At 34.0% G+C, this 23,347-nt stretch overlaps 2 protein-coding genes, 1 non-coding gene and 1 pseudogene across 4 annotated transcripts; 2 read left to right on the top strand and 2 right to left on the bottom strand.

Moving 5' to 3' along the window:
• Window positions 1–290: 290 nt before the first annotated feature.
• LOC145630437 (putative wall-associated receptor kinase-like 16) lies at window positions 291–5,873 on the top strand (annotated as a pseudogene). The gene is made up of 3 exons (XR_014112052.1): window positions 291–1,272; window positions 1,347–1,517; window positions 4,317–5,873. The product of XR_014112052.1 is annotated as a putative wall-associated receptor kinase-like 16 (transcript).
• A 1,694-nt stretch (window positions 5,874–7,567) lies between these two features.
• On the top strand, window positions 7,568–11,916 carry LOC145630436 (acyl-coenzyme A thioesterase 2, chloroplastic-like). Its single transcript, XM_081682692.1, has 5 exons — window positions 7,568–8,162; window positions 9,329–9,506; window positions 9,999–10,465; window positions 11,135–11,263; window positions 11,386–11,916. The coding sequence occupies exons 1-5, from the start codon at window positions 7,659–7,661 to the stop codon at window positions 11,530–11,532; spliced, it is 1,425 nt and encodes a 474-aa protein (XP_081538818.1). The 5' UTR covers window positions 7,568–7,658; the 3' UTR covers window positions 11,533–11,916.
• A 519-nt stretch (window positions 11,917–12,435) lies between these two features.
• TRNAY-GUA (transfer RNA tyrosine (anticodon GUA)) lies at window positions 12,436–12,520 on the bottom strand. Its single transcript is given in 2 exon segments — window positions 12,436–12,471; window positions 12,484–12,520. It is a non-coding gene; the product is annotated as a tRNA-Tyr (tRNA).
• Window positions 12,521–16,442: 3,922 nt separating this feature from the next.
• On the bottom strand, window positions 16,443–20,931 carry LOC145631894 (formin-like protein 1). Its single transcript, XM_081684120.1, has 4 exons — window positions 19,406–20,931; window positions 18,508–18,707; window positions 17,583–17,830; window positions 16,443–17,495 (listed from the first exon to the last, which is right to left on the bottom strand). Exons 1-4 carry the CDS (start codon window positions 20,626–20,628, stop codon window positions 16,668–16,670), a joined length of 2,499 nt encoding a protein of 832 aa, XP_081540246.1. The 5' UTR covers window positions 20,629–20,931; the 3' UTR covers window positions 16,443–16,667.
• Window positions 20,932–23,347: the final 2,416 nt, after the last annotated feature.

Raw genomic sequence — 23,347 nt, 5'->3', positions numbered from 1 at the left:
ATTATAAATTTTAATTCTAAAACTAGCTAAATTATTGATTTGGAAGGAAATTATCTATTTTTTATTTTCTTTTAAACCAATTTGGTTCACTTTATTGATTTTTTTTTAAAAAAATTGTACACATCACAAAATGTTAAAACGCGTTGTTTGTGTTTTCGTCCAAACAAAGTTTTTTTTCTCTCTTTTTGCACAATTACACATTAATTTTCACGAGAAGCCCCTGTAAACTTTCTCTTTATAAAGGCTCTCACACACACTGCTTTTGTTCAATGCAATTCCTGGCCAAATCATTAAAGAACTTTACACAAACTTATCTTCTTTCTAGGCCTTCGAAATTTAAACCAGCTTCAAAACAATATTACTAACATAGATTTATAGGCATGACTACTTATTCAAGTTATGCTCTTCAACTAACAATTTGCCTGTGTTGGGTGTTGACACCACTAATCACCGGAGTCGAAGTCGTGTCACCCCTCGTAATCGCCCCACACTGTTCAGATAAGTGTGGAAACCTAAGCATTCCTTACCCATTTGGTATCGAACAAGGTTGCTATTATAAACCACCACAAAATGAAACATCATCATCCTTCCAAATTACATGTAATCATAATAGTACACCAATATTTGGCAAAGATTACGAGGTTCTTAACATTTCAGTGATAGAGGGAGAACTCCGCACTAAACTATATGTTTCGTACGATTGTTACAATAAGACCAAGAATATTGAGTATTGGTGGAGCAAGTTCAAGTTGATCACATTTACCCTATCTAACACAAAAAACATGTTAGTTGCTATAGGGTGTGACACCTATGCCCGAATTAAAGGGTATCGAGGTGGCAAAAAATACAAGACGGGGTGCATGACTACTTGTGCGGAGCTAGGGGATGTGATCGATGGTGAATGTTCCGGTGTCGGGTGCTGTCAAGCCTCCATACCCGGTGGTGTAGTTCAAGTTATACTAGACAGCTTTTACAACCATAGTAGTGTGCATACTTTTAATCCATGTAATGCTGCATTTCCAGTGGCAAAAGATGCTTATACATTTTACCGACGGAGTTTGAGTCAACCTATGGAGTATTGGAAATCCTTGCGGCTTCCTGTAGTACTCAATTGGACAATTGGACGAAAGAATTGTACTGTGGTGAAAGAAGATGGGAGTTGCTTGTGTAAGGAAAACACGGTTTGTTATGATCCGGTTCATGAATTTGGGTATCGTTGTAACTGCACGGATGGTTATTCTGGCAACCCTTACCATCCTCGTGGATGCACAGGTATATAATTGACTTATCATTTCACCATTTTCATTTATTTACTTAATTACTTAACAAATGTATTCATTAATTAGATATTGACGAGTGCAAGGGAGCAAATCATTGTGAGAAAACAGAGTATTGTATCAACACAAATGGAAGCTACTATTGCAAATGTCCAAAGGGGTACCACGGAAATGGAACAAAAGACGATCGTTGCATTTCTAATACAAAACCTTGGGTCATACCAGTTTTGGCTACTGGTGGTAAGGATACTCTACCAGTTTTTGTTATATATCATTGCATAATAATGATACTCCCTCCATTCCACAATGATGTTCCTGTTTTGAATATTTGTTTAAAAAAAGAGAGAATCTTCTAAATTTCTCTTAATCTATAAGAGCAAATATAGTCATGTGGGATCTAGTTTGATTCGCCTTGGTGAGTAGATTATTAATATCTAACTTTTATTAATTTTGCATCGATTTGCGAAAAAGGAACATTATTATGAAATGGAGGGAGTATCTTTTATGGAAGTAAGGATAACTTTTGGTGATACTAGAGTAGTAGAGTCTGTTAACCTCTTTGTTGTACATGTCTCTTGCCCTCAAATTAGCGCCTTGGCTAATTTGTGGGTTTGAGACTTTAAGGGGGTAAATAATGATCTACAAGTATGTTATTTTGGGAATATTATAAGGTTCGGTTCACTTCACTTTAAAAAAAAATATTTAGTAAAAAAAATTTCAGATCAGTTCAGTAATATTAATTTCAGTTCAGTAAAAATAAGTCCAGTTAAGGAAAAATAATTTCAATTCAGTCCCTAGGATTAATGAACATTGACACTATTTTGTGTAATTTTCATTTGTATGTAGATCATTCAAATTAGAAGGGTTTTTTTTTTTTTTTTTTGGAAAATTCACTTTGAGTTTGTAGCAACCAATTAATTTGGCTCACTGGATAATATAGGAGGCATGCTCAGTCTTTAATGATGGTAATTGAAATTAAATATAGAAGTTTCATGAAAAAAATTGATCTTAAAGCTAAGTCTATCATAATAATAAATAATTTAAGTATAAAGTTTCCAGACACATTAATAAATTTGCAAAAATCTAAACGAAAAAAAAGTTTAGGAGGAAAAATTCCCTCTCAAAAAAACTCTAATATATATATAGTTTTAAAATGTAGATAGATTGATGGGCTTAACATTTGAGCGGGAAACTTTTGATGAGGTAATGCCACGTGGCTAGATTTGAAAAAAGATCATACCGGTGTTTACTAATCTAATATATATATATAAAGGGGAGTTTTTTCCCGAGTTTTTAGAGAGCCACGTAGGATCTAATTTTCTCAGCGCGCCACGTAGGATTATATATCTTAGTAGTAGCCAATTAAATAAGAGATTATTAATTTCTTTTAGAATTAAATAATTTAAATGCCATGTAAGCAAAATTGGCGAATGAGATTTTTAAGTTTAAATTAATTAAATATTATATATTATCTTTTAATATTAGAAATTTTATCTAAATATATAACCAATTTTAGGCTCATAAATACAAAAAAAAAAAAAAAAAAAAAAAAAAAAATTATTTAAAAAAAAAATCAAACAAACCGTGCATCGCACGGGCTTCATCTAGTAGATAGATAAATTTGACAATTTTGTGGTTTTATGGTTTTTCAAAATCATATGATACATATCATATAATGAATAAAAAAATTACTCGTAGTCAAACTTATCAAAATGATAATATTTTTAAAACTAAGGCCTCATTCACTTCACCTTATTTTTGCTAAGTTGAAATTATTTTTACTGAACTGAAATTATTTTTAATGAACTGAAATTAATTTTACTAAATTGAAATTATTTTTGTTGAACTAAAATTATTTTACTGATTTCTATTACATTTCTTCTTCAAGTTTAATTTTTTTGAGAACTATCGGAAAGAGCCTTATATTGATAATTTATCCATCAATACATAGGGAGAAACCTCACAAGGGCTATGGTTTTCCCATCTTTGTTCATGACCAAATGGCACTATACGGGCTAAATTATGAGCAACCGTGTTGCCTTCCCGTTTTACATGACACCAAAAAACCAAACAAAAGAATGAACTAGAATAGAGAATATCATCAAGGATAGCATCAAGATCTGTGAAGTAAGTCGTGGCCTTGCATAATCTGTTAGCAAGCACTTGCGAATCGGTCTCAATAATAACCTTGCTTAGACCATAATGCCGAGCCAATCTTACTGCCATAACCACAGCTTTTGTTTCAGCAATTAAAGGAGGCCAGAAAGCCTTGACACGCCTGATTTTTCTTCAAGTTTAATTTACTGATTTTTATTGAGTTGAAATTGTATTTACTGAACTGAAATTGTTTTACTGAACTTATATTTACTAAACTAAAATTAATTTTACTGAATTGAAATTATTTTTTATGAATAGTATTTTTTTTTTAGGGTGAAGTAAAGATAGCCTAACTACATTTTTTTTTTCAATAATATATAAAATGTAAAACAAAAAACGTCAAAGAAGCTCTTCTTAATTGCGACTTTGCGAGTCTAATTTCTAGATTTTGAATAATGACAAAAATAACAGTAAGGTGTCTTTTATGTACTACAGTAGTATATTTTTTTAGATAATTGTGCTATTGACGAGGGCCTAATGTTCATAAATTCACGGCCTCTCATTATTATTTGAGACGGCCTTAATTGCATCACTGTACTGGTTTGGTGGTAGTCTTGTACATCAGTATTCAGTATATATATATATATATATATATATATATATATATATATATATATATATATATATATATATATATATATATATATATATATATATATATATATATATATATATATATATATATATATATATATATATATATATGATGTTGGAGGTCTTTTGACTTAGGGATTTTGCTAACTGTACAAACAAGGGTGGCATTATATTGGATTGAACCCACTATAGCGTATACACATAACAAAAATAAAGAAAAAATATAGAGTATCTCTAAGTTAGTTGCATACTTTATGATATAATTAATGTCATTTTTGTATCTGGTAGGTGTTGGTGGTGGCATCATAACTTTGCTCCTTTTTGGGTTTCTCTTGCACTTTAAACGGGAAGAAACAAAAACTAGAAAAATACGAGAAAGTTTTTTTCGACAAAATGGTGGTTTGCTTTTACATGAAAAACTCTTGGGACGAGAAGTTGATACATTAAAAATATTTACTATGCAAGAACTTGAAGCTGCCTGCAACAATTTTAGTGATGAAAACATAATTGGAAAAGGAGGTTTTGGAGTTGTTTACAAAGGTATTTTGCCAAATAACCAAGTTGTGGCAATAAAAAAATCTCTCAAGGTGGATCCAAATCAAGTAGAACAATTCATCAATGAAATTCTAATTTTATCACAAGTCAACAACAGACATGTGGTCAAGCTACTAGGTTGTTGTCTTGAGAGTGAAGTACCACTATTGGTGTACGAGTTTATCAACAATGGGACGTTATATGACCACTTAAATGATCCAGCCAAAGCTTCAATATTGAAATGGAATGTGCGCTTAAATATAGCATCTGAAGTTGCCAATGTGCTATCATATCTTCACACCACTATCTCAACACCAATAATTCATAGAGATATAAAGTTGATGAACATACTTCTGGATGAAAGTTACACTGCTAAAGTAACTGACTTTGGAGCTTCAAGATTGATTCCACCCGACAAAACCCAATTTGCTACGATGGTGCTTGGAACTCGAGGGTATTTGGATCCCGAATATATGCAGACAGGTGAGCTAACTGAAAAGAGCGATGTTTATAGCTTTGGTGTTGTCTTGCTGGAGCTATTGACAAGGGAAAAGGCAATAATTTCTAATGTTAGGTCCGAAGCTGAGAGACTTCTCACTATGCACTTCTTCCTCAATATAAAAGAAGGTCGTTTGTTGGACATTCTTGACATAAACATAGTAAAAGAGAGAACAACTGAAGAAATACAACAAATGGCTAATCTAGCTAGATGGTGTTTGATGTTAAAAGGAGAGGAGAGGCCTACCATGAAAGAAGTTGCAATGGAATTGGAGACTATTAAAAGAAAGGGATCCCATATATCCTTGGAAGAATGATGGTTTAGTTCATCGACAAGATTGTAATCTTTGCTCGTCGGAATTCCAAGATCAGATCACCATGGTGTTGATTCTAATTCATACAACTCATGTCCGCTTGCTCTCTTGTGGTGTGGCTAGTGCAAAGAGTCAGCAAAGTTTAGGGACTTTGCCATATTTGATTGCTAACTGGAACAAAGTTTGAGGACTTCTAATGCTAACTAGACCAAAGTTTAGGGAATTTGCTTTTTTTTTTTTTTAATTTGAAAAATTTACAACTATAATTCTATTTTTTGCAAGTTTTTCAAATTAGCTTAGTCCTACCTTTTAAAAATCTTGAAATTATCCTACCTTTTAGGAGTATCTTCTCAAGTACGTAGCCCTTAACTTGTTTGTAGGTAATATATCAAGTAACACCTATTTTTTAATACTAGTACATACAAAATATTTGATTTTTAAGAAAAAAATGCACTTTATCTTTAAGATTTTTTTTTGAAACAATAAATCAATCCATTAATAAAAAGTTATTCGATGTCTATAAGACTATAAATGAAATTTAAATTAACAATTTATATTGTAATATTGAATCAAATAAGGGTTTCTTCATCAAAGCTACGATGTTGAATAGATCTTGCATTGTGTTACATTTCTCGCACAAATCGTGGAATATGTACAACCTTTTCGGCGAGACCGTCTAACAAATTGTTGTATCCATAATTATGATTTTCATCTAATTCATTTGAACGTGTTTGAAAATTTGACCATCGTTGCGATCCTGAATAAATCTTTACTGACGAACTGATAATAGAGTAAAAGATGCTTTATATTTTTTATAAACCCTAACACACACAAAAAAAACCTAAGATATAAAACAAACAACCAAATGAAAAATATAATGTATAAATCACAAAACACGGTCAAAGAGAAATGTATCATGTCTTTTAGTATATACTATCTCTGTTTTTTATTAGTTGACACGTTTTGACTTTAGTACTATTCATACATTTTTCTTTGACCGTGTTTTGTGATTTATACATTATGAAAAATATAGTCATGTGGAGTCTTGTTAGATTCACCACGGTATATATTTTCAAAATATCAACTTTTTATAATTTTTGCTTATCAATAATTAGAGATATTAGCAGTTGAATTTGTATATTGACAAATGTGACTAAAAAACGTGTCAACTAAAAAGAAACGGAGTAAGTAGTTATTAATCATAAGTAAGATGAGGAACATAAAAGAAAAAACATTTATAGAAGGTGTTTACAATATCAAAATTAAAAGCCCTACATTATAAAAACAGAATCTATTGACAAAGTGTACTCTGTAACACTTTCAAAAACGAAAAATAACTATGGGATAAATATCAAATTAAGACTATAGCCTTGTCTTAAAATAGCATATTAGCCAATGTTAGTGTTTTGAACTTATTAATATGAGAGGTTGCCTTAGTTCTTATATTGAGAAACAAAACTCGTGAATCGGTCAAGAGGTTAAAATTGTAATATTACAGGCAAGCGGCGGATTTTTTGGGTATAACCTGGGCTACCGTGCCTATACTTGAAGTAGCAGATTTACCATGAAATCGCTACTTCAGATAGCAATTATATCAACCAATTGGTTATTGGTGTAGTGGTGATTGGGACTACACTTGGTAGGGAGGACTAGTGTTCGATCCCCCGCAACAACAATCGGGAGGGGATTGGAACCTAACCACCCAGAACTGATCCCCGAATTCGGATTAGCCCAAAGGGTGAACCGGGTAGAACACCAAAAAAAAAAAAATAGCAATTATATCAACCAAAAGAAAAAAGAGTTGTATTTATTTACAACTTAGTCATTTGAGAAACGTACATTATTTATCCATAGACATTAAAGAAACTTGTTTTACCTACTTTATTTTATTTATTTATTTATTTATTTTAAGACAAATTATTAAAATGAAGAGATACAAGTTTATGTCCGTGATAAATAAGTTTTTTTTTTTTTTAAAAAAAAAAAAAACACAAATAAGTTTTATTTATCACTAGGACAAAAGTGTAATTTTTTGCGATAAATTGGGTAAAACCGATATGCCTTAGATTTTGCTCAAACCGCAATATAAACATAACTTGTTTATCACCGAGATTAATTGGGTCAGCCACTATTTAAATACTTGTAGTTGAAATTATTTAATATATACGGAGTATTCATTTAAATAAGAAAGGGAAATACGCTTTATATAGACTGCACATTCAAAAATTACTAAGTCCCTAAGAATTGGGATGATCTTCGTATTGTCCTCATTACCATTGTTGCCATGAATCATCTCATTAAATCCTCCTCCAAACTTCCCAGATTATTCAAACCCCACCTAAAATTACCATCAATTTCATCATTCCTATCAAAACCCACATCAAATGATCATCAAATCACACATAAACTCACTCAAATCACACCATTTTCAACCACAAAATCAAACCCAATTAACACAATTCATCCCAAAGATGAACCAATTGATGCAGGTTCTTCAATTCGTAAGCCGGTAAGTTTGTGGCCTGGGGTTTACCATTCCCCAGTCACAAACGCATTGTGGGAAGCAAGATCAAAATTTCTGGAAAATGGTGTTATTGAGGTTGGAGGAGAGATAAAATTAGAAGATGGGTTGGTGTCAAAAACCCCATCTCAAAGTAGAACTTGTGTTGAGTTTAAATTTTCATCGGATTATGTGCTGAGAGAACAGTATAGAAATCCATGGAATGAAATTAGGATGGGTAAATTGTTGGAGGATCTTGATGCTCTTGCTGGTACCATTTCTTACAAGGTGAATTTTTTAATATTTTTTTTTATTTTTGGATGTTTTTTGTGAATTGGGGTTTATTTGTTTGGTGATTTATGTTTCTGGGGAATAATTGGTTTTGTTTGAAGGATTATAATTGATTATACGGAGTATATGAATTATTAATTGATTGATCATGCTCATTTGTTGAAATCTTAATTCTATAGCTTGATTGTGTATTTGGTAAATTGTTGCTTGAATTTTGTCTATTAGAGTGAGAGTGTTGGAAAAGTGTAATTTTTTTGCTCTGGTCTAGGAATTTTGGGATAAAGCTATATTTACTTAAATTGATAGCTTTTCTAGGCTATTTCACCTTGATGCTATCTTTGCATTTGAAGTGAATGGGAGTTTAACATTTTGCTCTCTTACTATGTTTAAGCCTTTAAGGTACTACTATATGGTTTAGTAAGGCGGGGTACGATGACCAGATGATGTATCTCTACCCTGCAGAATGTTTGGGGGGCTTATTTAGCATTTAAAAATTACACTTAGTAGGCAATATTAGAATTAGGCAAAATCTGTATTGTTGAATTTATGGTCTGAGATACTATGTTGGTCTAAGAATGTCTGAAATGCACGCTTATATAGCAAAAATACAGAGAATTGAATTTGGGGATGAAGAAATGTTAAGTATAAGATATGTTTCGTTATTGAGAAATTTGTTAAGTTAATGCAAACTCATACAAAGTCTTCTGTCATCTCCATATGTCTAGAAGGAAGCTGGTTGAACGATCTGTACTGCCCCTTGTTCATTAGTTAGCTAAAGATACTGTCAACTGTATTGCTGGTTGATTTTGTAGGAAAAATACATGTCTAGTTTTAGCTATAAAACTCTACGTCGTTGTAGTTAATAAGTATTGCCTGAGCCAGGCCTATGATGGACAAACTGGTCACTGATAAGTAATAACTACTTCGTATATTTTTAGTGCATCAGTGCTGTACACCTAATTTATTTCCAGCATTTAAACTAAGAACTGATGCTTATGAGCATCTGTAGCATGTATTCTTCTAACTTATACTCGGTACAAAGCATTACTCTTCAAAGTTCAAACATTATTTTAGAATATTCTATGCCGTGGATTATTTTAGAGTATATATTTTCATTGCTGGCCGAGTAACAGTATCATAGTTTTCTGTTTGATGTTTTCCAGCACTGCTCCAACCCTGGTGGAATGACAAGGCCGATACTTTTGGTGACTGCTTCTGTAGATAAGATTCTTCTCAAGAAGCCAATTCGTGTTGATGCGGACCTGAGTCTAGTTGGTGCTGTTACATGGGTTGGGAGGTCATCCATGGAGATGCAGCTTGAAGTGTTGCAACCACCACAAGGTAATTTGTTTGCTATGATTTCAGTAGGCTGGCATCTTGTGTGATTATGAATAAACTATCTTCGTATTAGAGGTTGGTATAACTAAGGTATCTCATAACAGCTAGTACAGTTAATTATCAGAAATATTTCTCCAGTGATGTTCTTCCTCTGTCCCCTTTTATAGGTTTTGTTATTTTGGTTAGGGGTGGATGGATTTGATGAGATAGAAAATTAGTGAGATCATCTGTAAATCAAGGCAAACAAAATAGTCAGATTCGATGCACTGATGCATGTAATCTTGTCTGGAAAAACCAAGAAGACGGTTTCTGATATACCATTAAAGAAAATAGTCAGATGTAGTCATCAATCTTAGTAATAGAAAGAAGAAATTGTTGATTGTAGTATTTATTGAAAACTAACCACCTTTTTGACTGATTAATTGGGCTATGAAGTATGAATAATCTGTTGTGTGTCTCTTCGCTCTCTTCCAACAATAATTTCTTCTTTTATAGATGGTTCCCAAATGTCAAATTCAGTGGCACTTGTAGCTAATTTCACGTTTGTTGCACGGGATAGTGAGACTGGAAAATCATCTCCAATTAATCACATCTCACCAGAAACAACACAAGAAAAATTGCTGTGGGAGCAAGCAGAAGCAAGGAACAAGATGCGGAAAATGAAGAGAGCTGAACAGAATAAAGAAAAAAACAAGGATGTGAGCAGGATTGATAAGCTGTTGGCTGAAGGACGAGTATTTGTTGATTTGCCAGCTCTAGCTGATAGGGACAGCATTCTTATAAGAGATACTTGCCAACAGAGCTCCATGATTTGTCAGCCACAGCAGCGAAATGTTCATGGTCGTATCTTTGGTGGGTATCTAATGCGCAAAGCATCTGAGCTTGCCTTTTCAACAGCATATACCTTTGCTGGAGCCTCACCTCGTTTTGTAGAAGTTGATCAGGTTGACTTTGTGAAACCGGTAAGTGATGACCATTAGTCCACTACACTTTATTTCCATTTCTTTGATATCCTATCATGGCTTATAGCTTGATATAAAATATTGGGGTAAGGGTTGCTTGTTGCTCTCATCATTTAGAGATGAAGTGAATAGATGAGTGTTCATTTTGGTTATTGGTTCCATCTGGAAGGGATTTTGCTCTACTATGTGTGGCTGAAGTGAAGTATAGAGAGGTCAGTTTGGAATGGTTTCAGAAATTGGAAGATTGATACTAGGTTCTATTACAAAATATAAGTTGATTCATTGAACAATTTGGTCATAATTAATAAATTTATCAGGTATGATCTGAAGAAACCTTAAAAAAAGTTAAATACTACAGAGTACATTTTTTTGCTGCTTTGCTAGAACTCTGAGTGAGCTGAGGGGTTTGTGTTAAGAAAGATTAGCATTTTTTTATGACAACTTTCCGAAACTTCCATCAAGTATACATCAGTTGTTGCATTGCCCTCCGCTTGGTAAATCTTCTTTGGAACACTTTTAAATCTCAAGGTTGAAACTTGGACATCCCATCAGTCTCTCAAGTGTCCAAAACTTACGTGTAAGATCAGCATCACATGACTACCAAGACAGTGTATTTTTGCGTCTAAATTGTTATGGTCATCATACTAGATTGTGGCTTTCTCTATGCAGGTGGATGTTGGGAACTTTCTTCGTATGAAGTCCTGTGTACTCTATACCGAACTTCAGAACCCAGCTCGGCCACTTATCAATGTGGAAGTTGTTGCTCATGTTACATGTCCTGAGCTTAGAATCAGTGAGGTCAGTATTCATTTATTTCTTGACACAAAACCCCCTAAATTCATGTGTCAACTAGATTCATTTGCAAGTCAATTTTCAGGGAAGTAGTTTTTGATACTTTTGTCTTTCCCTATTTCCAACAGGTTTCAAATAAGTTCTACTTTACCTTCACTGTCTGTCCAGAGGCCAGAACAAATGGGCTGAAGATAAGAAGTGTTTTTCCTGAGACAGAGGAGGAAGCACGTAGGGTGATTGAGCGTATGGACGCAGAACACCAACATGACAATTAGCGATGTTAGTGACTTAGTGAATTACCTGGATGGAACGCTTAATTCTTCTGGCCCCTTCTGCTGTTGCTGACTAAAAGTGGTAATGAGCTCTGACTGGAGAGATTAGTGCAAGTAATATAAGGTCATCTGTTTTGATAAATGGGAAGAACATACAATAATTGTACAAGGGAAAAAACAAAAATTGGACAGTATTTGTATTATACACTGTCTAAAATGCTCAGTAGATTCTTTCTCCTCTCTGTCGCGGCTTCTGATGGCAGAGAGGACAATAATTGAAATTATGAAAGCAACCTGTGTAAGACTAGCACAGGTCCAGATTCAATTTATAATTTGTATGAATTTTTGAATCAATATACAACGCAAATATTTGAATCTTTTTGGCAAGTAATTCGGAAAATTTAGAGTTACCAAGATAGAAACTACTAACTTTGTTACAGTTACACAGAATTCTCATTTCCTATGTCTACTTGTATCAGATGTATACTTACATAGTTGCATTGTTGACTGCCCATAAGATTGATGTTTGTTGTAGTCATCAGCAGAAGAGAGACCTCTTCATGCAGATTACGAATGAATAGAAAGGCTTTGGCACCAAGATACAACGCGCAACAAATTACTCCTACTATCTGCATCAATGGGACATCGAAATTCATGTCTACACCACCCCTAGAAGAATTTCACAGGGGACATTGGACTAATATACATGTACTCCTAATTAAATTTTTACTCTACATCATTTGTATCATTCCATTTAAAAAAACTTTTACGATTAAAACTTGATCTCAAATGACTAAAGCAACCTTTAATATGAAAAGAAAGCCGAACAAAGGATTACTTATACCGCCCAGCTCCTTTACCTTGTAGGAAGAGGAAAGAGGAGAGAGAAAATAAAATTTAAAAAAATCCGACCTGCCGGAATCGAACCAGCGACCTAAAGATTATCTGCAACTACTACAGTCTTCCGCTCTGCCAACTGAGCTAAGGTCGGATGTTGATTACAAACTAATTAAAAATTATTATGACCTGGTTTCATTACTTTTTACTTTTTAAAATTAAATTGGACATTTGCTTTTTTATTTACAAAAATATTTGTAACCCATCAATGTGATGGGCCACCCTTATACCTTGGGCTTCAACTTTGTTGTTCATATAGAGTACTAAATAAAAATATACTACTACTTAATACCTAAGATCATTTATTTTTACCAAAAAAAAAAACCTAAGATCATTTATAAGATTATTACTAATAGAAAATATTGACTCTTTTGAGGACAATAGTCAGTAGGTCAAGAAAAAACCTGTAGGTACATTTCATATCACCAATTCAAACTATAAAGAGATGCTAACATATTGCTCCGATTAGAGGAAATGGAGAGAAGGAAAGGGAGCAGAGCAAGCTCCCTTGTGTGTGTAAGAGGATGAACGGATAAAGTGGAGGGAAACGGAAGGATCCATTTTACATTCCTCTATTATAAATATCTTCTTACTGAATAAACACCATTCCTTTAATATAAAAAAGATTTAGAGGATCAAAAGAGCTCCGCCTTTCCCTAATTCCTTGCCTTTCTTCCCCACCCCTTCCTCCTAGGGTTGTCAATTCGGATGATCGGATCAGGTCTGATATGGTCGGGTCAGGTCGGGTAAATTTTTAAAGTTAAATCATACTAAATTGTTATGTACACGCGAGTCCAAATCTAAATCGGATATTTTTTAGATTGGATTGGGTCGGGTGTGATTTTGACACCTCTACGAGTTCCTCCTCTTTCATTACTACTCCGTACTTCATAATTTGTTATCCAAATAAAGTGTATTATACCCTTCGAGATATACCTGTTAACTCTTTTACTTTTCAATACATACATGTACTCCTATTTAAATTTATACTATACATCATTTTTATCATTTCAGAAACTTTTCCTGTTAAAACTCGATTCATCAAAAGACAAAAGCAACAATTAATATGAAAAAGAAGCGGAAACAAAGAACTATTGTACACGGCCCAGCTAGCCAGCACCTAATATTAGACACAACAAGGCTCCTTTACCTTTTTTGACAAAAACGAAGGCTATGACTAAGACAATGAGCCCCATTTCATGAAAAAAATACAAATTGACCAACATCATCACCAAAATTGCATTTATCAAAGGTTTTGTGCTCCTTTATTGGTAGCACCACACAAAATTATCCCACTTTTCATGCACGTAAGATAAGCAATTAGTAATTTAGATTCCTCCCTATTTTATTGGCTTTTTGCAACCCATTAATCTACTTACTAGTGCTTTTCCAAAAATAAAAGACCAAAAAGTTTGAAGAAATAAACCTTTTTTCCCGCCAAAATTATGAGTCACCTATTGTTATATACTCCAATCATTAACTATTTAGGTATCACTTTCATTGGTTTGAATTTTTTGGTATAAAGTCTAATGATTTTTGGTCACATCATTGGAGTATATGATTTGAAGAGAATCCAACTACCCACCATGCAAAAATATATATATATATATATATATTATATACACACGTAGTATATAGCTTCGGCTTTTCAAGTGCATTAACCTTATTATTAAGTCACTTAATTGAACAAATGATGATTTTGGAAGGAAAAAAAAATGAATATTTAAAACATGGACAAAGTGAGTAATGAGTATATGTAAATATATAATTATAAATCTATACATACAATATACCTCATTAATCATTATCTCTATACAATTGAACCTACTATACAAAAACAAAGGCTATTAGTGATTTACTATTAGTGTGTTACATGTCACATTGGTACGGCGGTGTTTGCTATACTATACTTTAATAGAGCTATTGTTGTGGGAGTCAATGATGTTCTATTGGGTATTTGGGTGGCAGAAGATTATTATGAAGTTCTTCGTCCTATTTTATTACAAATAATAAAATAAAATAAACAAATTATAAATTATTATTTATTCATCTATCAATTGTATAATCATAAATTAATAATACAAACTAATGATTGGACCAATAGATTTGAAAAGTGAGGTATTATTTAAAAAATAAATATATGGTTTGAAAAGTAGATAAATAATGAAAAGGTTTCTTTCATATGATCCAGAGTTGAAATATTGCACATATGTAAGACAAGCTCTTATAATTCAAATTCAAAATTGCCTTCAGGCTTATTTTGTTAGCTTGTTATCAAACCACCATAAACAAAACTAGGCTACAATTCAATTTAGTTAATATCAAAATAGTAAGACATGTTTCTTTATGTAGGTTTTCCTACAATTAAAGCAATCACAAATTCAATTGTATTTTTTGTACTACTTTAAATCAGCTGGCAGCTAATTAGTGTGGATTAAACAAAAATTTTGGAATGGATACTTGAAATTCAAATTGGATAACTGATTAACTGGCATCCTTGACTTAAATATACCAGATTTAAAAAAAAAAAATGTTACGGTTTCAGGCCTATTTCAATTTACTGAAAACAACTGAACTGATTGGAACTGAACTGAATAGAGCTGAAGTGAATTGTTTATGAGAGAAGGAAATTAGAAACTGAATTGATTGGAGTTGAACTGACTGAATTGAACTGAAATTAAGTTGAACAGATTAGACCCTTCATTGAAACGAATGAAATATAAGTATCAAATTCAATATTTGAGGGTTTTTTTTCAACATTTCGAAGAAATAAATACTACTTCTTTGGTTTTTTTTTTACTTACAACGCCTTCTTAACACGCTATTTTTAAAGTGATCTAGCTAAGTGAAGGGACGAATTGAGCTATAAAATTTAAACTATACTAACTTATCATTCACTTTCTTTTTATCGATAGTAAAATTTTGTCAATTTATTTGTCCGTTTACCTAATTTAATATCTCATTTACAATATTAAGACTAGAATAGACCCGGTCTACAATAACTTATTGTAGACCCAACCTTCTAGTGTACCATACGAATGTGATTATATCATACGAAATGCGATTATATTATTACAAAAGTGATTATGTCATCTTGAAACTATTATGTAAATGTATCACTCAAAAAGTGAATTTATCATTATAAAAAGTATCAAATAGTAAATTACATCATTCAAAAGATGATTTTTAAATTTTATCATCCTAAAGATAATTATATAATCTCATTAAATGGTTTAATATGAGATCAAAATATGACTCACAAAAAGATAATTATATAATCTCATTAAATGGTTTAATATGAGATCAAAATATGACTCACAAAAAGATAATTATATCATCTAAAAAAGTGATTATATCATCCAGAATGTGATTATATTATTTAAAAGTGTCAAATTTTGGGTCTACAATAATTTATTGTAGACCGGGTCATACAACACCAATTGCATAATACAATACATGCCAAAATAATGTGTTACTAGTAGTAATTTGAGTTAGCATTTTATGTCTGAATATTTCTGACTAGATATCCAAAAAATATCAAATCAGTAATTAAGCCGAATTTTGGAATTTTCAAATAATTTAGCTCAACCAAGACGAATTTAAAGATACCCTTGAAGATAGTAAAAACTAAAAACTGAAGACACATCTTCTTCCCTTTGTCTGTAATTCTGTATGTACATCAGTACATGTATAGATATACTGTACTCTTATCACGGGTTATCAGCCCTTAATACCCCACCCATATGCCCTGCCTTATGACTCATACTCATCTCCATATATAACCATATCATATGCTTTGGTAGCCCCCATTGTTTTTTATTCCTAAACTTTACAATTTCTCAATTATTTATTTTTTTGAAAACTTTACTGCTCTGCTTGGCTATTATGGTCCAACTATTCACCTTAGATGGACCTACTTTCATAAATTCGCAAACAAATTAAAAATCGACATAAAATTAATTGTCACGTTGATAGCATAATTTATTGTGGCGGGCTATTGGTGCTCCGACTATATGTGAGCTATATTAGAAATACTTTTTACATAATGTGCAAAATCATATCCAGAAGTTTCAGCAATCATACAAATGATCTAATACTAATGAGCCTTCTGCAAGGATATTTGTACATTAAATACTATATATATATAATATAATTATATGTAATTGCATACAGATTGTGGGTATCTTCACGAGTCATGAAGATAGAACAAAAAGAATCAACACAATCTGTCAATGAAAGTGCTACTTCTCAGTGATACTATCACTGTCTGAGGAACTATCTCCATGCGTCACACTGAACTCCGGGAAAGGTGGTGGCGTTGATGGATTTACTGGTACAGAAATAGGACGAGCAGAGCTTATAATGGTCCGTTCATTTATTTTTCCAACTTCCTTGCATACCTGATCAAGAACACCGAGGAAATCTCTCACCACCATGAATATTCTCAATGGATGAGCCTCTTCGTGAGCCAAATTACCATGGAAATACTCGGTTAGCTCCTTAACCCTGGATAGAGCACAGCTTTCCTGGGCTTGAATCCTTACGATTTCTACCTCAGCCTTCTTTAAGAAGCCATTCATAGACTCCGAAAACCTATTGGGACTCCCAACAATTACGGAGTTTTCATTTAGCTGCAGAACTTCGTTTACTTTTATGATTCCCTGAGTTAACTTTGCCACATCCTTGCTAAGGGAATTGAAATCCATGGCAGCTGCCTTCTTGACATTCGTCAACTCCCCTCCTAAGCCAGAAACGACTTCTAACCCTCTCTTTCTCAACTCAATGTCATTGTGCAAAAATGGTTGGTCACTAGGTTTCTCAGTCATTGGATTGTTTTTGGTACTGGAAAGGCGGAAACCTTCAGCTCTAGTTATCTCCTGCACAACAAAGTGCAAAAGGGTGGTTTTCCCATCAGTTCCCTTGACATCGATGAGCTTGAGGAGTGTGTCGAGCTTAATTGCCTGCGCATCACCACGATTCGTTCCAACATTCATCCGGTTTCCTGTCTTGAGGACTGCTTCTAGAAGTTTCAAGAACATTCGGCTGTTTCTAAGTTCAGCACAGGCTGCCTATAATAAGAAACATTTCCTTGTTAATGATTTTCAGATATGCATTAAAAACCTCAGGGGCATAAAACAAACATATTATTAGGTTACCTCCAATGTTTCAAATGACTTCCTAAGATATTCAACTTCAGAATCGAAAGTAGCTATGTAAAGCATAGCACCAACTCTCTTAAATGCACCAGGTACATGATCAAGTACCGCCTTGAGAAACTTCTCTGCCGGACCAAGCTTCAAAGGAGATCTATCATTGTACTCCCTAAGTTTCCGTTCTTCCTCATGGGTAGGAGCCATTTTAAGTAAACTTTCAAGAAGCTCTGACCCAAGGCCATCTGCATTACCTGAACAGAGGAAAGGAAAAATACAGAAATCAGATAAATACAGTCAAAAAATGACTAAGAATTGTAATTATTCACAATTACCTACACCTTACATTTACTAGTAAATTATACTGCCCATATTTCTCAAAGTTTTACCTGAAAGAAGACATAAAGCAAAAGAGACAAACATATCGTGTAGCTAAGCATATATGAGAATAGGATTGTAACAAAATCGAGTCATCCAAAAGTAAGCTCACCTGAAAGGGATAAATATTGTACAGAAATAGAATATACTCCGTAATTCTTTTTTTAATTCACATGGTTACGTAATACCTTCACAGCCTATTACAAATTGTTTTTCGTTGTCATTTATGAACATAATGCACTAAAAATAACAGGACAGTACAAACCCTAGACAAGCAATAGAAAAATCGGCCACCTCGTACGGACACAAGTTGCTAATAATTTAAATGCTAATAGAGAGACAAAGTTGCTCAAGCGGATCGTGGGGATAAATGTTTTATTGGCAAGTCAAAAAGCAACGCACTTAGATTACAGTAATTAAAACAACATGCTTTAATAATATTGCACTAAGACAAGTAGATAAGCCAACAACATGCATATACAATTATATATTTTAAGACTAATTCGAAACACCGTGTTTTATTCATATCTAATGGGAAAGCTAATTACTATACCTTCCAAAAGTGCTTCACAAACCTCCCCTTCTGTGACATTGAGAGCCTTCAATAGAATGGCTATGTTTTGAGATTTCTTAGGATCAAGTACTCGATACTCTTCATCCATCAAAGGCAGTATTGATCTACGTGGGCCATCTTTTGTAGCTATACCAGGACCATTTGCTTTAAACAATGTCTCTATCATTTCTTCGTTCAATCTACAACACACAAAAACTAGTTCATTTCTTCGTTCAATCGAGATATGCATAAGTCGAAATCAAACTAGCCGGTAACTGATTATGGTTTAATCGATAAGTAAGCTTATTAGCTTAATTTTACAAACAGGTTGGATATGAACTGAACGTACACGTCCTATTAGCTCATGCAAAATCTTTGTCCAATATCTTGGAATATGTAAAATTTGGCAATTCAATGCTCTAAGAGTATCACTCATAGTATAAAATACTCACAAATATCACAATATTAGTATTAGTATAGCTTAAATTAAAGCAAGACAATGACTGACAAATTGACTTATTCCCTACATAATTCCAAATCAATCCGAATAACTTGGTATTTGCACACAAATTTCATGCCTAAAAACCAAATAATATCCAAAAACTCGAACACCCAGAATATCTCTATACAACCAAGTAGTTTAATCAGCCCGAAAACCGACCCGAAACCAAACAAATTACCCACAAAGTTTCACTTTTGGGCGTATAGCGAACTACAAAGGACAATGATAAAGACGGGATTTAGTCCGAATATTTTATTAATGGAAACTGGAAATTAAACCTGAATCAAACCCAAGATACTAACCAACAATAGCAAACTACAAAATGAAGAAAGAATAATTTAGCATAATAATATGATTTAATTAAGCTGAAAATGAAGAAATGAATGAAAATCTTACTGAAAAGAGCCAGGTTTAAACTGATCCCAAACCGTAGCACGATCAGAAGTAGCCCTAACTTTATCCCAATGTAATGCCTTCAATTTAGGCTTCCCATTTTCCTCTTTTCTCTCTCCACTCTTTCTCTCTCCTAAATTCCCACTACTCTTAAACACCACCGGCCCAGAAGGCGGCACTAGCGGCGGCGGTCCAACCCCAGACGGCGGAGGCGGCGGCGGAGCAGGTGGACCCATCTTACCATTCGCCGGAAATTGGGAAGTTCTCGCCGCTAAAGTCTGTATCTCAACAGAAACGTCAGAATCCGACTCTAATGAGTCAGAGTAAGATCTTGCAGGAGAGAAATTCAAGCCGTAGGTATTATCCTCGTCGGTTCTCGGGGAGTAGAATTCTTCATCCTCTGTTGCTAATTTGATGTTGTTGTTGATGGGTTGATGTTGTTGTTGTTGGGAGTTTTGCTTGGGAAGAGGGGGAAGAGGGCGGAGTTCAGGGGAGTCGCTGCAGAGTTTAAGGTAGATTTCAGAGGTTGAGGAAGGGAGGACTTCAATGGGGGCGGAAGAGGTGGAGGTTTGGTTAGTTTGGAAGTCGCGGGAGTTGGTAATGGCGTTACCGACGTAGAGAAAGTCGGTGCTAGTGTGGGACTGGGTGTATGTGTTAGGATTAGTAGCGGGTATCTTGAGGGGTGGGAGAGGAGAAAGGGGTTTCTCAGGGGGGGTATGGAGGTGGTCATGGTGGTGGCGGTGGCGGTGGCGGCGGAGGAGGAGGAGAGAGAGGGAGATGAAGAGGGAGAGAGTGAGGAGAGAGAGGAGGATGATGAAGAGGGTGAGTTTAGGGGAGAAGTGGTGGGAGTGATGAGGGGAGGAGGAGGTGGAAGGGAGAGCGAGGGAGGAGATGTTGGCGGGGAAGGTGGGGAGTGCGGTGGTGGAAGGTGGTGGTTGGGAGGGGGGTGGTGGGGTGGAGTAAGAAGGGAAGAATGGGTTGTTGTTGTTGTTGTCGGAGGAGGGTGTAGTGGTGGAGGAGGGGGAAGGGAGGGAGGTGGAGAAAGGGTGAGTGAGGTGAGTGGAAGGGGAAGGAGAAGGAGAAGGGGGGAGGGTGGGGGTTGTGGTGGAAGGGATGAAAGGGTGGTGGAGGAGACGGCGGGGGTGGGTGGTGGAGAGGGCGGAGGAGTGGTGGAGGAGGGAGAGGAGGAGGAGGAGGAAGGAGAGGAAGTGTGAAGGTGGTAGCATTTTCAAGAGTGAGTGAGTGTAAAAGTGGTATTGTGATTAAGAAATTATGATATGGAGAGAGAGGGAGAGTAGTAATGAGAGTAAAGGGTACGAGTAGTAGTAGTGATGGATATTTTGGAGGGAGTAGTAAAGGCAAGTGCTAAGTAGGATTGTGATTTAGTGGATTTTCTTTAATACTCGTAACTTTAATCAACTTATCATAGTCTCATAGTCCTCTTAGGCTCTTACATATAGACTATAATCCTATAAGTCCTACCTATCCTATTAGCTAATAGCTATAGCCTTCTCTCTCTTTGTAAAAAAGGTTTTTTTTTTTTGCACTATTTGATTTTTTACGGTCTCCAATATATGTCTAAAAGCGTATTTATATCTATAAAATTTATAAAAACTTGATATTAATAATATATACAGCGAGACAAATCCACTATCAAGTATGCAAAATATCGGCTTCATCCACTATCAAACTTCTTTTTTTATTTGATCACTAGATGAAAAGCAAAAACTAACCTCTAAATAAGTTGAGTGCAACTTGGGTGTATATAAAAAGTTTCATATACAGCCAACTCCATAGTTTGCGATGCCATTTATAAAAGTGCGAGTACACACTTACTCCATAAGTTTTCACCCAAAAAATACATAAACACTTAGCGCATGTTTGGTAAAAATATTTTTATGGTTGGAATCGAATTCAATTAAACCATTACCGTTATCAAGTGTTTGGTTAGAAGGCTTGGTTAACAATTATAATTATCTAAGAGTAATGATTTCTACTCATTTATCACCTCTCTAAAAGTTAAAGTAACAAATACTCTTACCCCTCTTCAAACAAAAATAAGGAGAGTTAACGTTTAGGTAATTTTTTTTTTTTTTTTTTTTAAACATGTAATTTATTTTCATGTCTATACCAAACAAATAAGATCATAGTTAAATAATTTACTTCCTTCTCCTTGTTTATTTTATTTCTACTCCGTGTTCAATATTCATACCAAACGCCCTCCTACGTTGGAAGTCTTAAGAATGTAATTATAGAAAGTAAGATGGTTATAAGGCCATTCAATTACGGTGAAGAAGCCCAATAATAAAAACCCAAACCCAAATTGTGAAGAAAAAGGGGTAGTGTGTAAAAAGGGTTAAGTAAAGTAAATAAAAAAGGAAGCAGAAAATAAGGGGGGAAAGGACTGACAAAAAGAAAGACAAACATATTGTCTCTTTCTATCTTATTGGGGTTCGTTTAAATTTTAAATTAAATGGTAGGTTTGTTTCTACTACTCTCTCCGTTTTTAAATACTTGCTCTACTTTTATTTTTTTAGTCGTTTTTAAATTTTTGTTTCATTTCCTTATTTGAATATCTTTTACAATATTTAATTCATTTTTCTTATTTAGTGGACTCAACATAAATTATATTTTACTCGTATTAATTTCATATTCTCTCTACTACTTTTGTTTTCTTACAATTTTTTATTCTTCTCTCTACCCACTACCTTTATATTTTATTATTTTTTTCAATTTCTCTTAAAACTCCATAAATGGAGAAATGGAGCAAGTATTTAAAAACGGAGGGAGTATTTGGATAATACTCCATCTGTTCCTTTATTTTCGCCCCATTACCATTTTTTAGGTCAAACTTTAAAAACTTTGACCACAAATTATCGTTAATTTATAAAAGATAATATAGTCATGCATTGTCTTGTTAGATTCGTCTCATTGTATATTTTATTAATATCATAATTTATAATTTCACGTGTATGAAAATAAAATTATAAATATTTTAAGACACGTCTTGAAAACCGTACACAGCCAAATGGAAAAAAAAAAAAAGGAATAAAGGAAGTAACACATAAAGTCAATATTGGGTATGAAAGGAGGTGTACGTACAACAATCAAAGTATACAGTAAAATTAGCAGAAGAGGTGGACGACAGTGTGCTTGTGACTTGTGAGTGTGTGTCATAAATTGCACCATTTTGGGAATCTTAAGCTTATAGTCTTATACTTCGTTCACACAGCTGTAACTCTTTACTCCTCTAAAACAATCATATAATTTGTGACTATGTTGAATATGTTCATTTGCTAGGTTTTGGGCCCTTTGCCCTGCCTCAGTTGTTTGCCTCTATATCCTTACAATTTATAACGTGTGAAATGATAGACTTGCATATGTACAGTCGTAAATTGTAATGTACTATCTCCACTCCTTTGAGCAAACTTCACTTTATCAAGAAGGGAAATTAAATTGTGCACAATAGGTTGTGATTCGTGGTAGATATAACAAGGGAGGGGAAGAGAGCAAGTTCGATTACAAGAAGAAAGTTTCATTTCGTAATTCGTACTCCTTCCGTTTCTAATTGTTTACCCCATAAAAATATTTCATTTTAAATTTTGATTGAGTGAAATTGATGAAAGAGAAAAAGTGGTTGAATCTAAAGTATCTTGTGAGAGTAAAGTGGTAGTCCATATAATATGGAGTAATGTTTAAGGGACAACTTAAAAAGAAAATTGGGGCAAACATAAAGGGACAGAAGGAGTATTAAATAAGGCAAAAGAGACATAACACAATCTCAAGGAAAAGAATATGACGCAAACAAAAAAAGGACGGAAGAAATTGAAATACGGAGTATTTGACAGAGAGAATTGGGTTACCCAAAACTCATAATGAACGAACTTAAACACATAATGATTCATAGAGTTGGGACTTGGGATTGTTAGATGCAGCACTATACTC

Source organism: Chenopodium album, chromosome 5, assembly GCF_948465745.1.
Source record: "Chenopodium album chromosome 5, dcCheAlbu1.1, whole genome shotgun sequence".
NCBI classification, from domain to species: Eukaryota; Viridiplantae; Streptophyta; class Magnoliopsida; order Caryophyllales; family Amaranthaceae; genus Chenopodium; species Chenopodium album.
The sequence above is the reverse complement of the archived record's forward strand: the minus strand, read 5'-3'. Positions and strand labels throughout refer to the sequence as shown.